Here is a 20158-nt window from a genome sequence, read left to right on the forward strand (position 1 = left end):
AGGTTTCCTTAAAGGAATACAACATTAATGTGATAGAGAATACCAGTTGAAGGCATAGAATATAGAAACATGCATGCACAAGACAGAAAAGTGGCACAGCATGGAAACTCATTTTACCTTTTTCATTTTTAATCATTAAACATTTAAAATACACAGAAAAGCACCAAAAGTGATAACCACAAACCCACAGACTTAACAGTGGTTAAATTCTTCATATTTGCTAAATCTTTTTACTTTATAAAATTTGTTAAAGCCTCAACTTCCCTCCCAACCTAGATGGTAATATATATTACACTAAAATTGGTGTGCTCATTCTGTAAATGCTTTTTATATAAAAAATTTTTTACACAGATGACAAACTGTATTATGCTTTTGCAATACTGTTTTATACTGCATTGTATTATAAGATGTTTCTGTACTGTATAATACTATGCTTATTATGCTTTTGTAACGCGTTTTTGTGTGTATGAGAGGTATCCATATTGCTATACATTGCTCTAGGTCATTACTTTAAATGCTGCATGACATTCTAGTGTCTGAATATACTAATTATTTATTATGAACTATGCCTCTCTTCTATAGTCCTTTAATTAATGTTACTAAATAGTTGTATATTTACCAGATAATGTAAGCTTGGTATCTAATAATTTCTTCTTAGATTTGGAGGGGTTTCCATACACAATATATATTTTTTTCCATGTGTAAAACCTTCTGGCTGCACACTCTATGAGGACAGGGACCCTGTCTACTCTCTTCACTTTTGTATCCCTGGTGCCTATGCAGTGTCAGACACACAGGAGGCTCCAATGAATATCTGATGAATGAACAGTGGAAGGCAGTATTGCACTGTTTTTCAACTGGGAGGTTGTGATAAAAAAATAAAAAAAGAAGGAAGGAAGAGAAGGAGGGAAGGAGTAAGGAGAGCCGGCATGGGAAAAGAACCGGAGGACACTGCCTACGCTGAGGATGAGCAATGTTCTGTGAAACCTATGTTTCAGTTAGAAAGGTATGTGGTTCTGTATTGCCATATAAAATATGTCAATGTAAGTTGTGGTCATATGTTTGAAAGCTGCTGTGGTACACCAAAATGGCTAAGGATGCACACATGGAGACAGACTGCCAGTTTAAATCCTAATTCTACCAAACCAAGCCCTGTATTCCTTAATCTCTCTACCCTGGTTTCCTCACCTGAACAATTAAATGTAATAATGCACTTAAAGAGCTTATCACAGGCCTCGCACATGGTAAGCACTTAATAAAAGTTATTATTTCTCTCATAACTGTCTTATGTCTTATCGTATACAATATTAGATAATAATATAATACAGGTCTAAGAAAATTACAACACATGGAAAAGACCAAAAGTCTTATATCTGATAGTTATTCTAATAAACAGATGATTTTTAAGGAGAAAAGGGGCATATCTGTCTAGAAGACTGATGTTTGACAGCATTTGAAAAGCAGCAACAGAAGGCAATTTCTGAATCTTGCATCCTGAGTCAGACACAGGCTTTCTGCAAAGCTGCCTGGCTCCGTATCATTAACTTTCAGACTGAGGCATGCTCAGCCTGGTGTCTAGAAACATACACATTACTTGGCTGGTACTACTGTGGGTCAGAAGTAAAACCAGAGGACATAAGAGATAACCAAAAGGTTGAACGCCCTGAGAAGGGTCTCTGCGTGTAACTAGGGCTGCTGGCCTCTGAGAGGCTCCCACCGCCCTTTACATCCAACATTTTGGCTCATCATGATCTCAAGAACCAAATGGTGAGCATGGAGGTGGGGTGGGGACCACCTCAATGTGTGCTGCAGACTGTTGGGCTTGGTAAACCTATAAATCAGTATATTGTTTCAAATTACACACGTCATCCTTCCTTCTTGATTTTGGAATAATTCTCTCAAGCTTAGTAATAATATTCCAGAAAGATCTTTTATTTAAAAAAGAGAAAAACAAACCCTTAAGTAGCTTCGCAACTTCTCACAGGAGCTTGCTAGGTAAATAACAGGCAGGTATTTTTATATTCATTTTACAAATTAACAAATGGAGAGAGGGAGATTAAATCATTTGAAAAGAGCAATGCAATTTATCAAGTAGGTTAAGACCAACTCCCTGTACTTTGATGACTGTTAAAAGTTCCGAGTACCTTCCGCTTCACCAACCTTTCTGCTGGCCAGTTCGACTTCTGCTTCTAGCTTCTCCAGTTCAAAAACTGCACTATCAGACACCGAGTAACGAGATTTCTAACGTTTCTCTTTAAAAAAAGGAAACCACTTTCATACATTCCAAGCACCTCTCATCTTAAAAAAAAAAAAATTCTCTAGAAATGGGGGTGTGTGGAATTGAGTTGCAAATAGATTCAAATGAAGTTCCTGGGAGCACTAGTCTTCCTTGGAGATGGGGCAGTTAGAGATGGTCCTTGGAGCTCCGACAACCACCAAAGGCACACGGCAGCACAGATCACTCAGGACTCTCCTGCAGAACTCAGCCTTACCATGTACCTTCTAGGACCTTAGGATGCAAGGACAGGCAGGGCAGCTCTGAGACAGACTGGCCTAAAGTCTTAGCAAATGTCACACGCAACCTTTCCTCGGGCTGATCAGACACTGAAATTGAGGAAAAGGCATTATCACAGGTCTAGTTCCCAAGGAAACAGACACTGAGATGGGGATGTGCATATAAGTTTATTGAGGAGCACTCTGCAGGAGAGTGAAGGAAACCAGACTGGGCAGAGAAGGGGAACTGCAAGGCAGTCACAGCAAGGGAACACTGCACCTAGATGCCCTTCAGAGCTGCTCCATATTGAAGTGAGGGCCTGGGCCTCCCCTGACCCAAACTGCACTGGGTGCAGCTATCCTGGGGAAGGGGCACCCTTTGGGTAAGGCAGCCCTGCTCGAAGAGGGCAAGCCCTGGAGAAGGCCTCCAGGTAGGCAGTCTGTAGCCATCAGCCCCCACAGCTGGGAGAAGGGGTGCTTCAGTCCTGGACGGCTGGGATATAGTCCCACCCATGGCAGATATTATAGAGCATTCCTGTACTGGCCACAGTGGTATCACAGATAAGTCTGGACTCTCTTCCAGGGGAACTGAACAAATGGTCATGATGGTTTGACCACTAGATGACCTTCAAGGGCAGAGAATGGTAAAAAGAAGAATCCTACCTACCCGTCCTCAGTAGTGTGCCCTCCTCTAACGAGGTTGAGACTCTTTGTAAACCTCAGCAAATGTAAAATGCATTAGCAGGAGAACTTCCTGGTTATACATATTTTTACTGCTTCGAAAGATACCAGAGAGGCAGAAGGAGACCTCAGGAACAAGAAGAGGAGTGGCTCCTGGGCCTGGAGGCACTTTTGGCCTGTGTAGCTAATCAGCAGGTTCTGAGGGCAGCCTAGCTTGCAGCCCTGGACATCCTTTCTGGCTCCATTATTTGCACATCCAGTTGTTAACAACTGTTCCTCCTCAATCTTGCTCCAAGTTCTATGCTCCCTCGCTAGTAAATAGCACAACCACATATCTGCCACACAAGCTAGAGAACTGCAAGTGAAGTGAACCCCCTCTTTCCTGCACACCCCCAAATCAGGTCACCAAACCCCACTGAGCCTACCTTCTAAATGTTTTTTTCCCCAGCCCTTATCTTCCCAACTACCCCCTGTTCAGTCCTTCATTCTTTCTCACCTATGATCAAAGTAATCTTTAACTGCAAATGTGATCCTATAATGCCCATTTGATTTTTTTTCAGACCCAAACCATAAGTGACCAAGATAAAAGAAAAAAAAAAGGTAAATTAGACTTCATCGAAATTAAAAATATTGTGCCTCAAAGGACACTATCAATTCAGTGAAAAGATAATCCAAAGAAATGAAGAAAATGTTTGCAAATCATGTATCTGATAAAATATATATGTGTGTATGTATGTATGTATATATGTGTGTGTATATACATATATATAGTATATACATATGTGTGTGTATATATGTATATAGTGTATAAAAAGATCTCCTAAAACTTAACGATGCTAACACAACACAATTTTAAAAACGGGCAAAAGATCTAAATAGATATTTCTCCAAAGATATACAAATGGCCAATAAGTACACAAAAAAATGCTTAACACCGTTAGTCATTGGAGAAACGCAAATCAAAACTACAATGAGATATCATGTCACACCTGCTAAGATGGCTATAATAATAATTTTTCAAAAATGGAAAATAAGTATTGGGAAGGATGTGGAGATACTGTGGGACCCTCATACACGGCTGGTGCGAATGTAAAATGGTGTGGCCACTTTGAAAAACAGTTTGGCAGTTCTTCAAAGAGTTAAATATACAATTACTATATGACCCAGCAATTCTACTCCTGGGCATATAACCAAGAGACACGAAAACGAGTAACGAGATTCACACAAAAATCTACACACCAGTTCACAGCAACATTATTCATAATAACCAAAAAGTAGAAATAATCCAAGTGTTCATCAATTGATGAACAAAATGTAGTATATTCACACAATGGAATATTAATCAGCTATAAATAGAAATGAATTACCGATTCATGCTACCACACGGATGAACCTCAAAAACATTATGCTAAGTGAAAGACTCCGGACACTAAAGGTCCACATATTACATGATTCAATTTGATGAGATGTCCAGAATAGGCAAATCCATAGGGACAGAAAGTAGATTAGTGGTTGCCAGGACTGAGAGGGAGGGGATACTGGGCAGTGACGAGTCTGTTTTACAGAGTGGTAAAAATGTTCAAAAATTAACTGGTGACGGCTACACAACTCTGCATATACTAAAGACCACTGACTTGTACATTTTATGTGAATTATATCTCAATAAAGCTACAATTTTTTTTAAAAAGTGTCTTCAGAGACCCCCACTGGCACTCTCACTTGAGGATGAAATGAACACTGCTGGCTGGTCATGGTCTCCTGTTGCCCCACTTCAGGTAGGCACGCTGTGCACTCCAGCAGTGAAAAACCACTTGCGAAGCTTTCCTGACCGCCCACCTTTCTGGCCTGAGAACTTGTTGTTCTCTTCCTGCAACATTCCCACAGCCCCCACCAACTCATCAGGTCAACTCCTACTCCCCTCAGGTTCAGGTTATAAATCAAACAAAAGGAGGAGTCTTGATGACTCAGGTTTTCACTGTGAAAGGGTGCTTTCTTCAAAAACAAAAGGCTTTGTTTTGGCCTTAAGACAACAGTGTGTTAGAGTCCTTAGGTCCACTTGAAATGTCTTCCTAAACCTCCTTTATTTTCATGTAACCAGGAAGCAGTGTAAGTCAGTGATTAAGAATAAGAATTCTGAGGTCAGACCCAACTTTGAATCCTGGTCTTAATTAATTAATTAATTAATTAGCCTAATAACTTAATCATTCTCTGCCTCAGTTTCCTTAACTGAAAAAAATTAGATAATGACAGTATCAACAGCATAAAACTATGATGATTAAATGAGACTAAATGATGTAAAGGTTCTAAGAGTGACTAGCACATATAAAGCACTAAAATATTAGCTGTTACTAAAATATGACGATAAACTTTATTTTTTACCATACTGATATAATTACAGCAGCCTCTTTTCTAATTCTTTTGCAAGTTTCTCTGACATTCATTCATTCACTGTTCATTCAAGTATTTACTGAATATCTAAGATATAGAAGTTAAAATTATAAATTATGTTAAAATTATACATAGTACAAAAGCAAACAAACTTGGAATGATTGCTTGAGTAACTTTACCATGAGTAGGAAAGTGTGTTACTTTTGCTGTGTTTGTTTTTACATCTAAATTGGCAACTTCAAAACTCTTCAAAACGTGGACAGCCACGTTTCATTCATTCTGGCCTAAATTCGCACTGTTTTTCTCTTGCAATGCAGTTATGACAAGAGAGAGGAGAATATGCTAGTTTAGTTTATACTTCTGTTATGGAAAAAGAAAAAAGGTTATGAAAAACTCAAAAAGGGTAAAAATTTGTATTTTACTTGGGGAACTCTCTAGTTCCTGGAACTCTCTAGCTCACCAAAGTGCTTCCCAAGATCTTGCCCAGGAGAGACAAATGCTGAGGAGAATTCAGGCTCAGAGACAAGGTCAAATTAAAGAAAGAATGGTGCTCAGGTCTAACTTCACAAAAGGTATTAACATGTCTAAAGAGAAAAATAGGTTCCTCAGAAGTAAAAGGGGGTCAGCCAGGGAAACCCAGAAAGGGAGAGGTAACACTGCATTCACGGGAGAAGCAATGCCCCGCTTTTGTGAATTACACAAAAGCCCAGGGAATGGAGTACAGATTCTGTGGTTCTGGTCCCACTGGCAAGACCACCCTTACTCAAACATCAGATCTTGCTTTATCCAACCATCAGGTTAAGCTCCCACCCCTCTTCACATGGTTTTAAGAGCACAGCCCTACAGGGGGGAGATCCAACAGTCATGCCAACACATGAGTGCTATGTGTTCTGGACCATATGACTGTCATATCTGACCTAACGAGGGATGAATGGGCATTCTGGCTTTATCGTTGGTTCTTCCTAAGTTTCAGCTCCTGGTACACAGCAGGCTTCAGGCTCTACACAAGGCCAGGGCCTGTGACATATTTCCTGAGGCAACAGCCCACCTTGAAGGTTTCCAGGCGGAGCCTGCACGTGCTCCCCCCGCCCCACCCCCTCCTGGCCAGCTGCCTCCTGTGCCTCCTCTAGACTTCTAGGGGAGAACAGGAAAACAGGCTCTGTTACAAGTTTCTTACATGCCTGCTTCCCAGCATGAAGTCACAGGGTTCTGTTTCACCAAGACAGCTGAAATATTGTTGTCAGCCAAAGATATTGGAGAGAATGGGAGAAATTGCCTGAACTGAAGATCATTGAAATTTCCATGTTTTCAGCTTAAACAACTCAATCTTAACCAACTCTCCCAAGAGTATCCAGTCCATGGATCACGGGAAAGTGATCCTTAAGTTCCCCTCATCTCTACAAAAGAGATTCACTGGTACTTCTGAGCTCCTCTGAGGTGCCGGGGATGGGCAAGGGGCTTTCACACAAGTGATCTGAGCTGAATGAGATGTGAGAGGCTGCTGAGTCCACGAGACAATCAGACAATGATCCCACAGACCTGAAGGCCTATGTGAGGAAATGACACTGCAGATGAGACCTAAAGTTTAAGGCAGGACTAGGCAAGTAAAAAATGGGGAGGGGGTCAGAGAGGCATGAGTACTTTTGGCAGAGAGAGCCCTCACCTCCTTCACCTGATCTGAGTCAGGGCAAGAGTTTGGCCTGGCTGGGCCTGGGCAGGGAGGGCTGTGGTGGGACCGAGGCTGGAGATGTACGCAGAAGGCAGCCACAGAGCTTCGTGTATCAGGTTGAGTGTTTGGTGCAATGAGAAACTGTCGAAGGCGTTACACATTTAGGAGATGCCTGTGAGCACCTCGTGGAGAATGAACAGGAGTGGGGAAGAGTGAACATGTGGAGGGAGTCCTACTGGAGGCTCGGCAATCAGTGCTCTTCTCTAGCCAAAAGCCATTCTCCCTTTTCTTCTTAAGAAGAATCCCGATTTTGTTCGAGTCAGGATGTAATCTTGTGATTTCCAGAAGGGTGGGATGGGAGAGGATGTGTGACCCAGTTCTGACCACATACAAAGGGAAAGCTGCTGGGGGTGCTCCTGGGAAAAAATGTTCTCCTGATAGGACTGAGGTGCCCGGGGACCTGCCAAGCCTTTTGCCTGCCAGAACTGTAGGGATGAGATGCTGAAGATGGTTGGTTCCCCTGCATTTCTGGCAGGAAGGCTGAGGAAACCACAGAGCTGCCAGCTCAGAGCTTTGACATCATGTAGCTCTTGGACCACAGTGACCAACTGCCCACCGCCTGACTTCCAATTACATAAGCAAAGTGAACATCATTGGCTTAGGCCACCAACACTAGGGGTTCCTGTTTCTTACAGTCCAAAGCATCACCTGGGTATTCTCATGGACCACCTACCATTTAAGCCAGGTTCCAAGATCTCCACAGTCCTTTAAAAAGTCCTGTTTTGTAGTCAGGTATGGGATCATCTACTTGCGACATCTTTCTCTCAAATACTGTTTTGCTGTTTGTGGCTGGTAGCCACCTGAATTTTGTCTGGTGACCAATTGGGTCACACAGTGATCATCTCACCTCTAGTTTTCCCTGACCACTCATGGCAAGTGTTTCTTTATAATTTCCTTACTCTTTTGGAAAAGACACCTGAATTTCTGTTTAAAGAACTCAATTTCTAAGGGTAGATCACCTGTAAGCTTTCAACTTCAAGTGAGAAAAAAAATCAGTATTTTCTTTTAAAACTTCTAGGTTTCAAGCCTTATAAAGATTCTCTAACTTGAAATCAAGATCCCAAATGACTGAAAACTTGAAAGTCAAAAAAATGTAAACCTGAGTTTACATTTGTTTTTTTCTGGAAAAAGCAATAATCTCATGCAACTACAGGCTGCTTGCTGACTAGGGCAGGTACATGTGTGGTTTATAAGAGGTTGAGACCAGGATTCTGTGTAATTAGACCCTTCTTCAAGGTTGTACAGAGATATGTTATATAATCAATCACTCATTAAACTGCCGGCAAAATGTACATGGTGGGTATCGGGGAAGCTGAAAATAATGGAGATACTACCTAATAGCTGAAGACAAAGCAATGAGAGGAGAAAAAAAGCCTACAAAACATTCACACAATTACTGTAAACATCCTACCAATTTTTCATTTACTGTATGAGGAACAGACCGACCCATGCCCCGCCCCACCAAAAAAAGGCACATTTTTAGGCTTTTCAGAGGCTCTGCTAACAGTATCTGAGTCACTTGAGTAACTTACCTAAACTGGAAACATATAGATTTACTAAATCTCTTAGATCATGGGATGGTTTGGTATTGCCTTTCTTTCCTCTTCGTAAATAGGTTATTTTGTTCTTTTCTCATAATATTCACCTTCTTCCAAAAATTAGAGTGGATGAATGCAGAGCTCAAGGGTAAAAGTTGTTCATCACCAAGCACTTTGCTTGGTGATTAATAGGCCAGTCACTTTGACATCTGCTTAAGGTGGTTATAACTGAAAGTTCTACACAAAAATGTCAAGTGAAACTATTGAGAACTGAAGAACCTGAGTTTACCCCAAGAATGCAAAGATAATTTAACACTAGACTACATTAGAAAATTTGTTATTGTAATTCGCCTTACTAACAACTTAAAGGAGAAAAATCATAATTATGACATAAAACTACAAGACCATAGATGTCCAAAATCTACAGTATAGGTCTTATAGATGTATAGATCTTATAGATGCATAAGATCTACAGGAGATGTAGAAAAATCCAATCTACATTCTTAAAAAAAAAACAAAAAACAAGCAAACAAAAATACTTCTTAGCAAAATACTTGCATAATTCAATAAAAGGTAGGCAGCAAATGCCCACCACAAACATCCTTACCGAAGAAATGTTTAAAGTGCTCCCTTTAAATAAGGAACAAGGCCAGGAGATTCACCACACTTCTATTCAACACTGTACAATGGAAAGGGGCCTGCCCGAGGCCACAAAATTAACCATTAGCGAAGTGTGAAGGACCCAGGCTTTCCATCTCCTAGTCCAGCACTTTATATACTTCATTACAGTTTTGTGCTACAAGACTTCCTGTTTCCTTTGGGCATGAGTCCCTTCCGCCTATCATTTCAATTCACAGTTGCTGCTTGCTGGATTAGTTGATGTGCTGCAGTGGGGCTACAAAACACTGTTCGTCTGCCTAGGAGGTCTGGGTTTTACTTTTTCTATGGTAATAGAAAAGGGCAGGAAGATTAGTACAAGTCATAACTTCACTGCACCTACAGATCAACATCCCTATACACTAAGACAACACAAAAGCACAGACCTACGTTCTTGGTACATGTAAAAGAAACTCTATGTGACATCATGCCTCACACCTTTTATCTCACTCTTACCTCGAAACACTAGCTATAACCTTTTCCATCCTACTGTCACATATTTGATAATTCTAATCAGCGAGAAATACTAAAGATATAGAATACATGAATAATATAATTAACAACTTGATTTAAAACACATTGTACCTTGAACTCTACAAAGCATGCAAATGCTTTCCTTCTTCTCCAAATCAGACTTAGTATACTCCAGAAAATTCTAGATTGTATTGTCTTCCTTAGCAAAAGCCATAATAAAGGGCAGATTCACACCTTTAAATGCTTTCATTATCAACAAAGGACAAACTTAAAGACTTTTACTCAAGAAACTAAGAAACCAAGAAAATGTACAAAAAGCAGGATGGAAGAATTGATAAAGATAAATTAGAAGCAAATTAATCAGAAATAGATCAACGGTAGAATTAATAAGCTAATCCAACTGGGTTTTATATTCATAAAATGTGGAGTGACATACTTCAATCTTCTTAATAGGAAGATTAAATATTGTAAGTACGTAGATACCAGTTTATACGCATGCCCAAATATGCATAAACTGGGAAAATGTCTGAAAAGACATACATAGAAAAATGTCAGCAGTGTTTTTCTCCAAGGAGGGAGATTAAAGGTAGTATTTATTTTGTTAAAGGTAGCATTTATTTATTATGCTTTTCTATATTCTCTAAATCTTTTGTAATGAATATACAATTTTATGATCAGAAAAAATAAGCTATTATTTTAAGATGACAAATTATTTCTCATTGACACATATATTTAATGTAATACCAATCAAAATACCAAAGAAACATGAGGAACTGAGGGAGAACTTCAAGAAGGTCTCCTGCGGGATTAAACATTTTGCAGCAGAGTGATGGAGGGGAATTTATTCCACAGACATTATAATTTAATGTAAAGCTCCGATTACCAACCCACACTTCCAAAAGGTGTCTGGCTAGTGCCTTCAATGGAACTGCCTCCAATTTTCAATTAAATACTGTGAATTTAGGTCACAGACAATGATAAAACCACCACCACTACCCACCACTCAGATCATTGTCAGACAGCCCAATGCCAGAATCAAGTAGAAACTAATTATAGTATCTTAAGGCAGGTGAAAAAATATCCCTGGAAGATCATCGCATAATTTGTTTCTTAAAACAGTCACAACCCCTGAAATAAGGTGGGAAGACGTTTTCAACCTCTCTCACCAAGGAACCCTTAAATTACAGACCCAGAGCTTAGAGGAAATGAGAAATAGGAAGCCACTTTGTCTATACCTTTCCAGTACTGCTCTGAGAGTGGGCAAAATATTATACAATTAATTATCGGCACTCTTCATCTTGTAACAAAATTCCAGACTAATTAAAAGACTGTTTTTAAAAATGAAAGAAGTGATCATTCAATTTCATCTTGGGTTGGGGACGATCTTTTCAAGTGAAAAAGAGGGGGGAGGGGGGACAAAAGGAAGACCAGATTTGCATGATCCAACAACTTGATGCCAACTGTTGGCGAGGGTTCAGGAAAATGAGCACTCCCATGATCTGCCGGTGGGAACAAACTGCAATATTTCTGAAGGACAATCTGGCTAAACATATTGAAAGTCTTTAAAATGGTCATAATCTGACATAATAAGTCAGTGTCTAAGAATTTTTCCTAAGAAAATAATGAGATATAAAAAAAATGTATTTACAATATTGAAAGACTTGAAAAGAACATAAATGTTCAACAACGGGCAACGAGTATAGTACATATGAAATATTTATATAATAGAATACTACCTAGTCTTCAAAATCTTGTTTCAAAGAATAATAATGAGAATATGCTCAGAAAATATTAAAATTTAAAAAGTTAACAATATGTTCAGAATGATTCTAAAAATTTTTTTTTTTTACTTGTGGGAAACACACACATACACACATGTATATCTGGAAGAAAACACCCAAACAGTGGTCATGTTATTATTTGGAGAAAATTAAAACTAATTTTAATTTTCTATTAGCAGTCCAAAGCATGCTGATAGACCTAGATAATTCTCACTCTCCCTTTAAGACTCAGCTTATTGCCACTTCTTTCAAAATGTCTTCCTACACTATCCTCCTTCATTCTATATTCTAGGTATTCCTCTTTAGCACAAGACTCTGGGATGTCCTCTATGATATTCTTTACCCCTGCATCATACTCATCGATTTGATTCATTATATCCCCACTACAGTTTGAACTGTCTGTAGTCAGAAATTGAGGTGTTTCATTTTTGTATCCCCAATCTGTCTGGGATCTAACAGATCTTCAAGCTAGAATGCTGGATTAGTAAAAGAAATTGACTAATCAAAAGATTCTCTGTGCTCTGTGAATTCAGGGAGGGAATTCTCTCTGAAAGTCAGGGAGGGAAATGTTAACAAGGGTGAGCAAATACTGTTAAAGAGGTATCTCCTTACCTTGGCTAGCAGGCTTGAAACATGTTTAATTTCACCATGTGCCTTCAGTAATTCTTGTTTGAGTTCAGTGCATGACAGTTCCAGCTGATCTTTCTCAGCTCGAGCTACTTTCAACATTTCTTGAATTTCACAGCCCTCTGCCGTCTGCCCCATTTGACTGGTCTCCACAGCGTTTTGCTTCTCATTCTCCAAATGAGCCTTCAAAGACCCATTTTCAATCTTTAGCCCTTCCAAGGTAACTTTACTCTCTTCCAGAGTTTTGGCCATCACACTATTGTTATGCTGCTCCCGTTCCAGAAGCCCATTCAGTTTTTCATTTTCTTCTTTCAGGCGTTTAATCATTTCTAAAGCTCCTTGGTTTTCTTCCTCAACCTTCCGTAAGCTGCAGGTCAGCTGCTGCTGAATGTTGAGCAGCTTCTCTCTTTCGAAGCGGCCCTGTTCAAGAATTTCTGCGCACTTCTGCTCCATCTCTAGGAGTTTTCCTTCTTGAGCACTAGGCTCTTCATTCTTTACTCGCTCTTGTAAGAGATTTATCAACTTCTCATTTTCTTGACTTAGCTGCTCTGCCCTCTCTCGATGCTGATGAAAGGAAGTTTCCAAAATCGTCTTCTCATCCACCAGTTTCTCATTTTCAGCTGTCAATTCCTGCACCATTTGTTGCTGGTCTGATAATTCTTGTAAAGTAGCCTGCAGTTCTTCTGCTGTGCTATGGTGATTTTCTTCCATCTTTTGTATCTTCTCTGTAAGAGAAGCCAAGGACAATTCACTCACATTGTTAGGGGAACTCCCAGTGGTAGAACATTTTGAACTCTTAAAGGGATTGCTCATGGAAGACAGGGGCCTAGAGGGGGTGTCTGCTGTAATGTGCTCAAAATCGGAGGCATCTGGTGACAAAGAAGCTTTGGTTACGTCGCTACTTGAAGAATCTGATGTCCGTAATGCATTTTCATGTATGTTTTTTTTATACTCATCGATTTCACCAGACAACTGATTTCCAGTTGGGCTTCCGAAGCTTGACCCCTGGGTTATGGATGTTGGGCAGCTGCTGTCACCAGTGTGACTTGTTCCCCCTTCTGAATTTGGTGAATGCTCAAAATAAGTCAGTTTCTCCTTCAAGGCCCGGTTTTCTTCCTCCAGATCAGCAAGCTCTTTCTGAAAATTCTTGTTCTTCTCCTCAAGAGCTCTTATCAATGGTTCTGAATTATCTGGTGAGACTGATGTTCCATCTACCTTTGGGTCCAAAGCATCGGTTCCTTCAGTGTTCAGAGTCCTTTTCTCCTTGCATTTCTTTAGTTCACTTCGAAGTCTGTTAATTTCACTATCTTTTGCTTTGGCTTCTGCCAAAAGTTCCCGAACTTGAGACTCAAGCACGGCCTTTTCTCCACCTTCATTTTCTGGCTTAGGTCTTGTGGAAGTGGTCCTCAGGTGCTTGGTAGGGGTGGGTGTACTGGAAGAAGTTGGACTGGACACCGATTTCCTGGGGTTAGAGGGACCACGTGGCACAGTTCTCTCTCTTGAGACAGTTATTGAAAATTCTCGAGGAGCTGGAATGCCTGTTCGTTTGGTCGTTGTCACGGCCCCTAAAGATGGAAGTAGAAACCAATGAAACAAAGCAAGTGAAACCCAAATGAATCAGCTCTTATGGCACAGGGAACAAGGTGGCTGTCTCCATTCATCCATTTCCTCCTCCCAGTTCTGACTGGAGTTTCTGTACCTGCCCCTATAGCCCTATACTTTGGGAGAAACTGACTCCAAGCCTGAGCTACTCAGTATAGTTGCTGGTTCAAGGCATGGAAACACCCCTCAGCTAAGGTCAATGAAACATAAGGAAAGGTTTTCTGGCTAAGCTTCTCAAACATTACTGGACATGAGTAAGAGATTGTGTAACTCTGGGAATGGCTGGCAACCATCACATCACAAGATGAAGGTGAGAAACAGAGAACAGAAAGAAGAAAACCAAATTCTCAGTAGCACTGTGGATTTGATTGCCGGCCTTCTAATTACAAAAGCCAATAAATACCCTTCACAGAAGTCACCCTGAATTGGGTTTTGTCACCTGCAACTTAATACATCTGAACTTATAACCATGGCAGCTAAACAAACTGCCCTTTGACAAAATATAAGTTCATTGTGAATTTCTCAGTAAACACTTAAAAATTCATCGTTAACATATTTGGACTGAGCACAAAATTGATTAAGAAATCAGAAGACATACATAATACTAAGGAGAGACTGATCTGATCCAATGACCTACTGATTTAACGTAAATGGAAATGGTGTGGTCATTCGTATCCATAAACAAGAACATACAGAATAAGGGCATATTATGCATATCTATGATACAGCTTTAAATGTTAAAAGGGTTTATATGGTATGGAAATGATATGGAATTTAGAATACTTATAATGGGAAATGTAAAGAATTATTTTTATTTCCATCTATACCACTATACTATAATTACTTTTAATTTTTCATCTATGCTATATTTTTTATTTTCATTTACACTATTCCTATGGACAACATTAAAAAATTCTAGGGGTGAAAAGCCAGACACTGATTTTCTATATGCTCTAGGAATGAAACTCACCTCAGAGATTAAAGTATAAATGAAAAACTTGGATCTGTTTTACAAATTCAAAGACCATTTAATTAATCAAGGCTGATTTTCTATAACTTATACAAATACGCGCCTTGGGTTGGAGGTCACCAATCTCTGGGCCTCTACAGTGTAGAAAGGGTTGGGGGAAGGGGATGCAGCCACAGACTGGCAGCAGCCCCAGTCTGCTAAGGGACAAACAGAACCCAACATGGCACAGTAGCTCCAAACCCACCACCGAGACTGCTACTCAGACATGAGCAAATGCCTATCTAAATATCCTGAAATTTGAGGTGATGATAGCATCTAGAGCTGTCTCTGACAGTTGAATACTTTTAAAGCTTTGACATAATAAAGGCTAAACTGTCATATATATTAATATACAGAAAAAAAACTATGGTTTTTATATTAATTCTTTCAAATTAAGTTACAGGAAAGCTAAAGTACTATGATACATATTTAATGTTTTCAGATGTCCAGATGCCTTGCTTGCATCATACTAGATATGCAGTGAAGATTTAATTATTCTTGTAGAATGAAGATTAAAATCACTGAGCAATGAAATGTTTTAGAAACACCAGTTCTCGAGAGTGAAGTAATCCTGGCCAGGACCATAATGAAACCTGGAAAATAACTAGAGTTTCACCATAACTATAGTCAGAACAGGCAAAACTGAGAATCTAGGACATTTGCCATTCCTAATAATGCTACTAAAATTAAGGCTCCTCCTCAATCATTGGTTGGTTTTGAAGATGGGAAGAACTCAAATGAGGCAGTAGATCAGCCCAGTCATCATTTCTAGCTACAGTTTAACTCCTTTTTGCTGCCACCTTCTTAGTTTGCTCCCCACTTAGGGGTTACTTAAGCCTTATCTAAACTACTAGGAATTTTTTTTTTACATCAATCCAAAGTACATTTATGAAATATATCCAGTTGTGGATTATGAAATACATAATCCAGTTGTATTTTTTTTACATTTGTTCTTTTTTCTGTTCTTGCCAATTCGTCATCACTTGAAGAGAGTCCTTGGTTTGTTTTTTATTTTAAAAGGTTCTTCCCATATCTGTACACATCATTTCAAAAACTGCAATTAGCAGAGGTAAAGTTTACAGAGTTGTTAAAATTCATCATCAGATCAAACTAGGTTTGGTGCTTGGCTGCTCACTCCCCTTTTTGTGCCGAAGTCTGCTGCCCAGACACACCTCATCATGGGAACTGGTGGGCGAGAGTCAGTGGGGTTCTACTCAGTCTCCTTTAAGTACTGTGGGTTCGGCAGCCTCACTGCTGAACAATACATCCTGGAGCCCTGAAACTGGGCATGCTACCTAACAATACACCACGGTAAAGGTGACAGCCAGCAGGGGTGGTGGGAAGTAGGGGGCCGCTGGAACAGGGACTAGCTCGGCTGGCACTCCTACTTCTTTTGTCTCCTTCCCATCCTCATACCAGATCATTACTTATTCCTACTGAGGTGGTTGTCTAACTGAAACAAGTGAAAACAGAAGCAAGCTCCACCTAATACAGTAATTTATGAATTTATTTTACAAAAACATGTCTGATGTTACATTTTAAAAGGCCAAATGAAAAATTGTATGTCGTGGTTGACCACAGGTGCATCAAACTGTGTATTCAGAGACACATGCTAGCAAGGAACATATAATATTGAGAACAGGTGGGTATTAAGCTGGTTGTACTGTAATTTTCCTGTTTCTTTTTTACAGTTGTATTTATGCAATACATTTTTAAAAAACCAGAGGGACAAATCCTACATAACAATATATAGAGAGATAAAGGGGTGGGAAAAAGAAATCTTTTTAGAGAAGAAAAAGCACATTCAAAACAATAGCACAATCCTTTAAATCACAAATCAGGTGACTGTTTTAAGCAGTGATTCTCATGAGCTGAAAATTAAGTATTGTCAATCCCTTTTTAATTTCCTCATCTTACCCAAAGAATTTGCTACTGGGGTTGTTCTTTGGATGGTATTCTGTCTAACATGCACTGATGAAGGAAATTGATGACATTCTAAAATAAATTATTAATCTTTCATTTATTCAATGATTAATATGCCTGCTCTGTGGAAGATATAAATGCAAATTCATATAAAAAAAGGTGGGAGATGTAAATGCAAATTCATCATCTTTACATACCACACAATTGCTGCCTTGCCTCCTAAATACAAGAGAACTCGCTCATTCTAAGAATCTAAACTAGGATATTTTTTACTATCGCTCTGCATAAATTTTTTTCTCAAAAGTTCCAATAATTGCTTTATTGTCAAATCTGATTTCCCCCCTTCATCCTTCTCAACTTTTCAATGGCAGCTAACTTTACTGAATATCTGTTCCTTCTTTCCTTCTTTCATTTTATTCATGTCTGACAGTGGACCCATCATTTTTTAGGTTCCCCCATTATCTTAAAAACACATTTAAAACTTCCTTCCCTCCTTCTTTTTGTAACTAACCAGTTGGTCACTAAAACCTAGTACTGTTTTGGAAATGTTTCCATAATTTTTCCTTTCCTTTTAGTATGGGTGTAGTCCAGGTCCTCAGAATATTAGATCTAAATTCCTGAAATGCTCTCACAGGTCTTCCTGATTTTAGCCTTTCTCACTCTTAGAGGTATTCGGGGTCAAATCCCTTACATGTCATTCATTTTTCTGTTCAAGAATCTGTATTTTTTCTTGTCTGCTGCACCAATGTCAAACTTCTTCCCTTGGCTTTCAAGATCACACATAATCTCTAATCAGCATACCCAACCTTATCTACTTTTTGGGTTTTTTTGATCTCCAGCACACACATTTAACTCTAGCCAGTATTCTCAGTGTCCCCAATATACTTGTGACTTGTGGACATATCATTCCCTTTCCACTGTATCCTTTTGACTGGCATTTAAACAAGCTTAATTCTCTTCAATTAAAAAAAAAAAACAAACAAACCCAAAACTGGAATCCACATATTCCTCCAGCTAATGTCTGATTTCTCTCTCCTCCCTCACAGCTGAATCCTCCAAAGAGTTATGTTCACTGGTTTGCATTTCTTCTTTCTCGCTAACTCCTCTATGCACTCTCATTACTCAACCAAAACACTGTTTGCTGAGGTCGTCAATGACTTCCATGTGGTCCAATACAATGGACATTTTAAATCCTCTCATCAGAGCTGAACGATTTCTTCCTTTTTGAAACATGTCTCTGATGTCACACTGTCCTAGTTTTTTTCATACCTCAGCAGCCACCTGTCTCCTTTGCTTGTTCTTATTCCTCCTCTCTCTACTCTCTACATATTAGGATACTTCAGATCTAAGTCCTGGGCCTTTTTTTCTTCTCTTATGATAAATATTTTCCTGGTGATTCTACTCAATCCCATGATCTTAAATACTACATATATACTGATGACTCCCAAATTAACTCTTATATGGATCTCTCCTCTGAGCAACGTCTAATATAAAACTACTTACTTGATAAGCATAAATGAATTATCCCCCAAATACCTCAAACTTGATAAAAGAGAGAAAGGAAAGCTAAGAGTGAAAAGAATATGCCAAGGTCCTGGAGTGCAGAGCCATGGCAGGGAAGGGACAAGTGAGGAAGAAGAGTAATAATGTGTATGGGGTACTCAAGGAAAGTCTCACTCATTGAGATTCAAGGTGATATACAATCATTAAAACAAAGCCAGAGTGCTATGAAAAAAAGAATAAAGATAATACAAGAGAAAGCTCTCAAAAATTTTAAATGTTTGTCAAATTAAAAGATTCAACAGAAGGGGTGGAATGTAAAATCAAGAAACCCAATATGTAAAACAAAACAAAAACAAGACGAAAACAGAAAAGATAAACAAGAGGGCCAATCCAAGAGATCAAACAATCAATTAACAGAAGTTCCAGAACTACAGACCAGTGGAAACAAAATGGAGGAAATTATCAAAGAACTGAAACAAGAGAATTCCTCAAAGTTGAAGAACATGAGTCTCCAGAATTCATGTCAAGCAAAACAAATGAAAAAGACCCACATGGAAATAGATAAATCATTTCTAAAGTTTCAGAACACCAAGAATGACTAAAATTTGGGGAAAGGGGTATGGACTGAGAATGAGACTGACCATCATCACTCATTAAAAATATTGAGTTCTAAAAGGCAATAAAGAAAACGCCTTCAAAGTTCTGAGGGAAAATGATTTTCAACCTAGAATTCTATACCCAACCTAACTATAAATCGATAACAGAAATAGAAAATACATTTTAAAGCATGGAAAGACTCAGCACATTAAAGGACATTAAACTGCCAACACCCTTTCTGAGGAAGTTATTCGAGGAGGTGCTCCAGTAAAACAAGGAAGTAAACCAAAGAGGAAGAAGATGAGTGATCTAAGAAGCAGAGGCTCTATTCGAGGAAAGCAGTCAAGGGAATCTCAATATAATACCATTATCTTACAAGTCGGTAGAACAAGTCCAGACTGGGTCGGTCTAGAAGACAAAGTGCCTCTTAAGAGAAGTTCCCTTGACAGAACGCATGATTGGATGAAGAGTATAAAAAAAATGAAGATACAATGAAAATAGTGAAAAAACCAGAATCATAAAAAGCAGCTGCGTAAGAAAAAAAACGAAATTATAACACGTGACTTCACTCTACAGGGAAGAATACCTACGTAATCACAATAATATTAATACTATTTATATTGACCTAGACATAAAGTATGCAAGACTATTTTAAAGAACATTTGAAATTATCCTTGCTAGCAAAATAAAGTAAAGTACAGATGAAAGAAACTGGGAGGTAGAAGACGAGGTAGAGAGAGCTGGTAAAAAGGGTAGTGACAATAATATCCATCCTCATCTTATAAATGGAGATCAAAGATACTATGTGCAGTTGACAAACCAAGAAATAAAGATGAAATATATTATTAAAATAAAAGAGGTAACTAAGAAAGGAACTAAAAATAGTGATATTATCATAATGGGAGGGAGTGAAAGTTTATGAATTAAATCCACATTTATTAGGAGTCAACACAATGTCTAAATTCGAAAATAAAAAAATAGCAATGTCAGGAGAATGAGAATACAAGCCAAGGACTAGGAAAAAACAACTGCACAAAACATATCTGAAAAAAGGACTGTTATCTAAAACACACAAAGAACTCAATAAGAAAATAAACCACCTGATTAAAAATGAACAAAACACAAGGGGGTTACTAGACTTATCGGGGAAATCACT

The 20158-nt window shown here is 38.9% G+C and overlaps 1 protein-coding gene across 1 annotated transcript in view; it reads right to left on the reverse strand.

The window, feature by feature from the left end:
* SPECC1 (sperm antigen with calponin homology and coiled-coil domains 1) overlaps window positions 1-20158 on the reverse strand; it is a 143299-nt gene that overhangs the window by 92650 nt on the left and 30491 nt on the right. The window contains exons 2-4 of the mRNA XM_023529853.1: window positions 12332-13933; window positions 2493-2604; window positions 2161-2215 (exon numbers count right to left, since the gene is read on the reverse strand). Coding sequence (XP_023385621.1) covers window positions 2161-2215; window positions 2493-2604; window positions 12332-13933 — 1769 coding nt within the window. The remainder of the gene's footprint in view (window positions 1-2160; window positions 2216-2492; window positions 2605-12331; window positions 13934-20158) is intronic.

The sequence above is a fragment of the Pteropus vampyrus genome, unplaced genomic scaffold (genome assembly GCF_000151845.1).
Source record: "Pteropus vampyrus isolate Shadow unplaced genomic scaffold, Pvam_2.0 Scaffold44, whole genome shotgun sequence".
Taxonomy (NCBI): domain Eukaryota; kingdom Metazoa; phylum Chordata; class Mammalia; order Chiroptera; family Pteropodidae; genus Pteropus; species Pteropus vampyrus.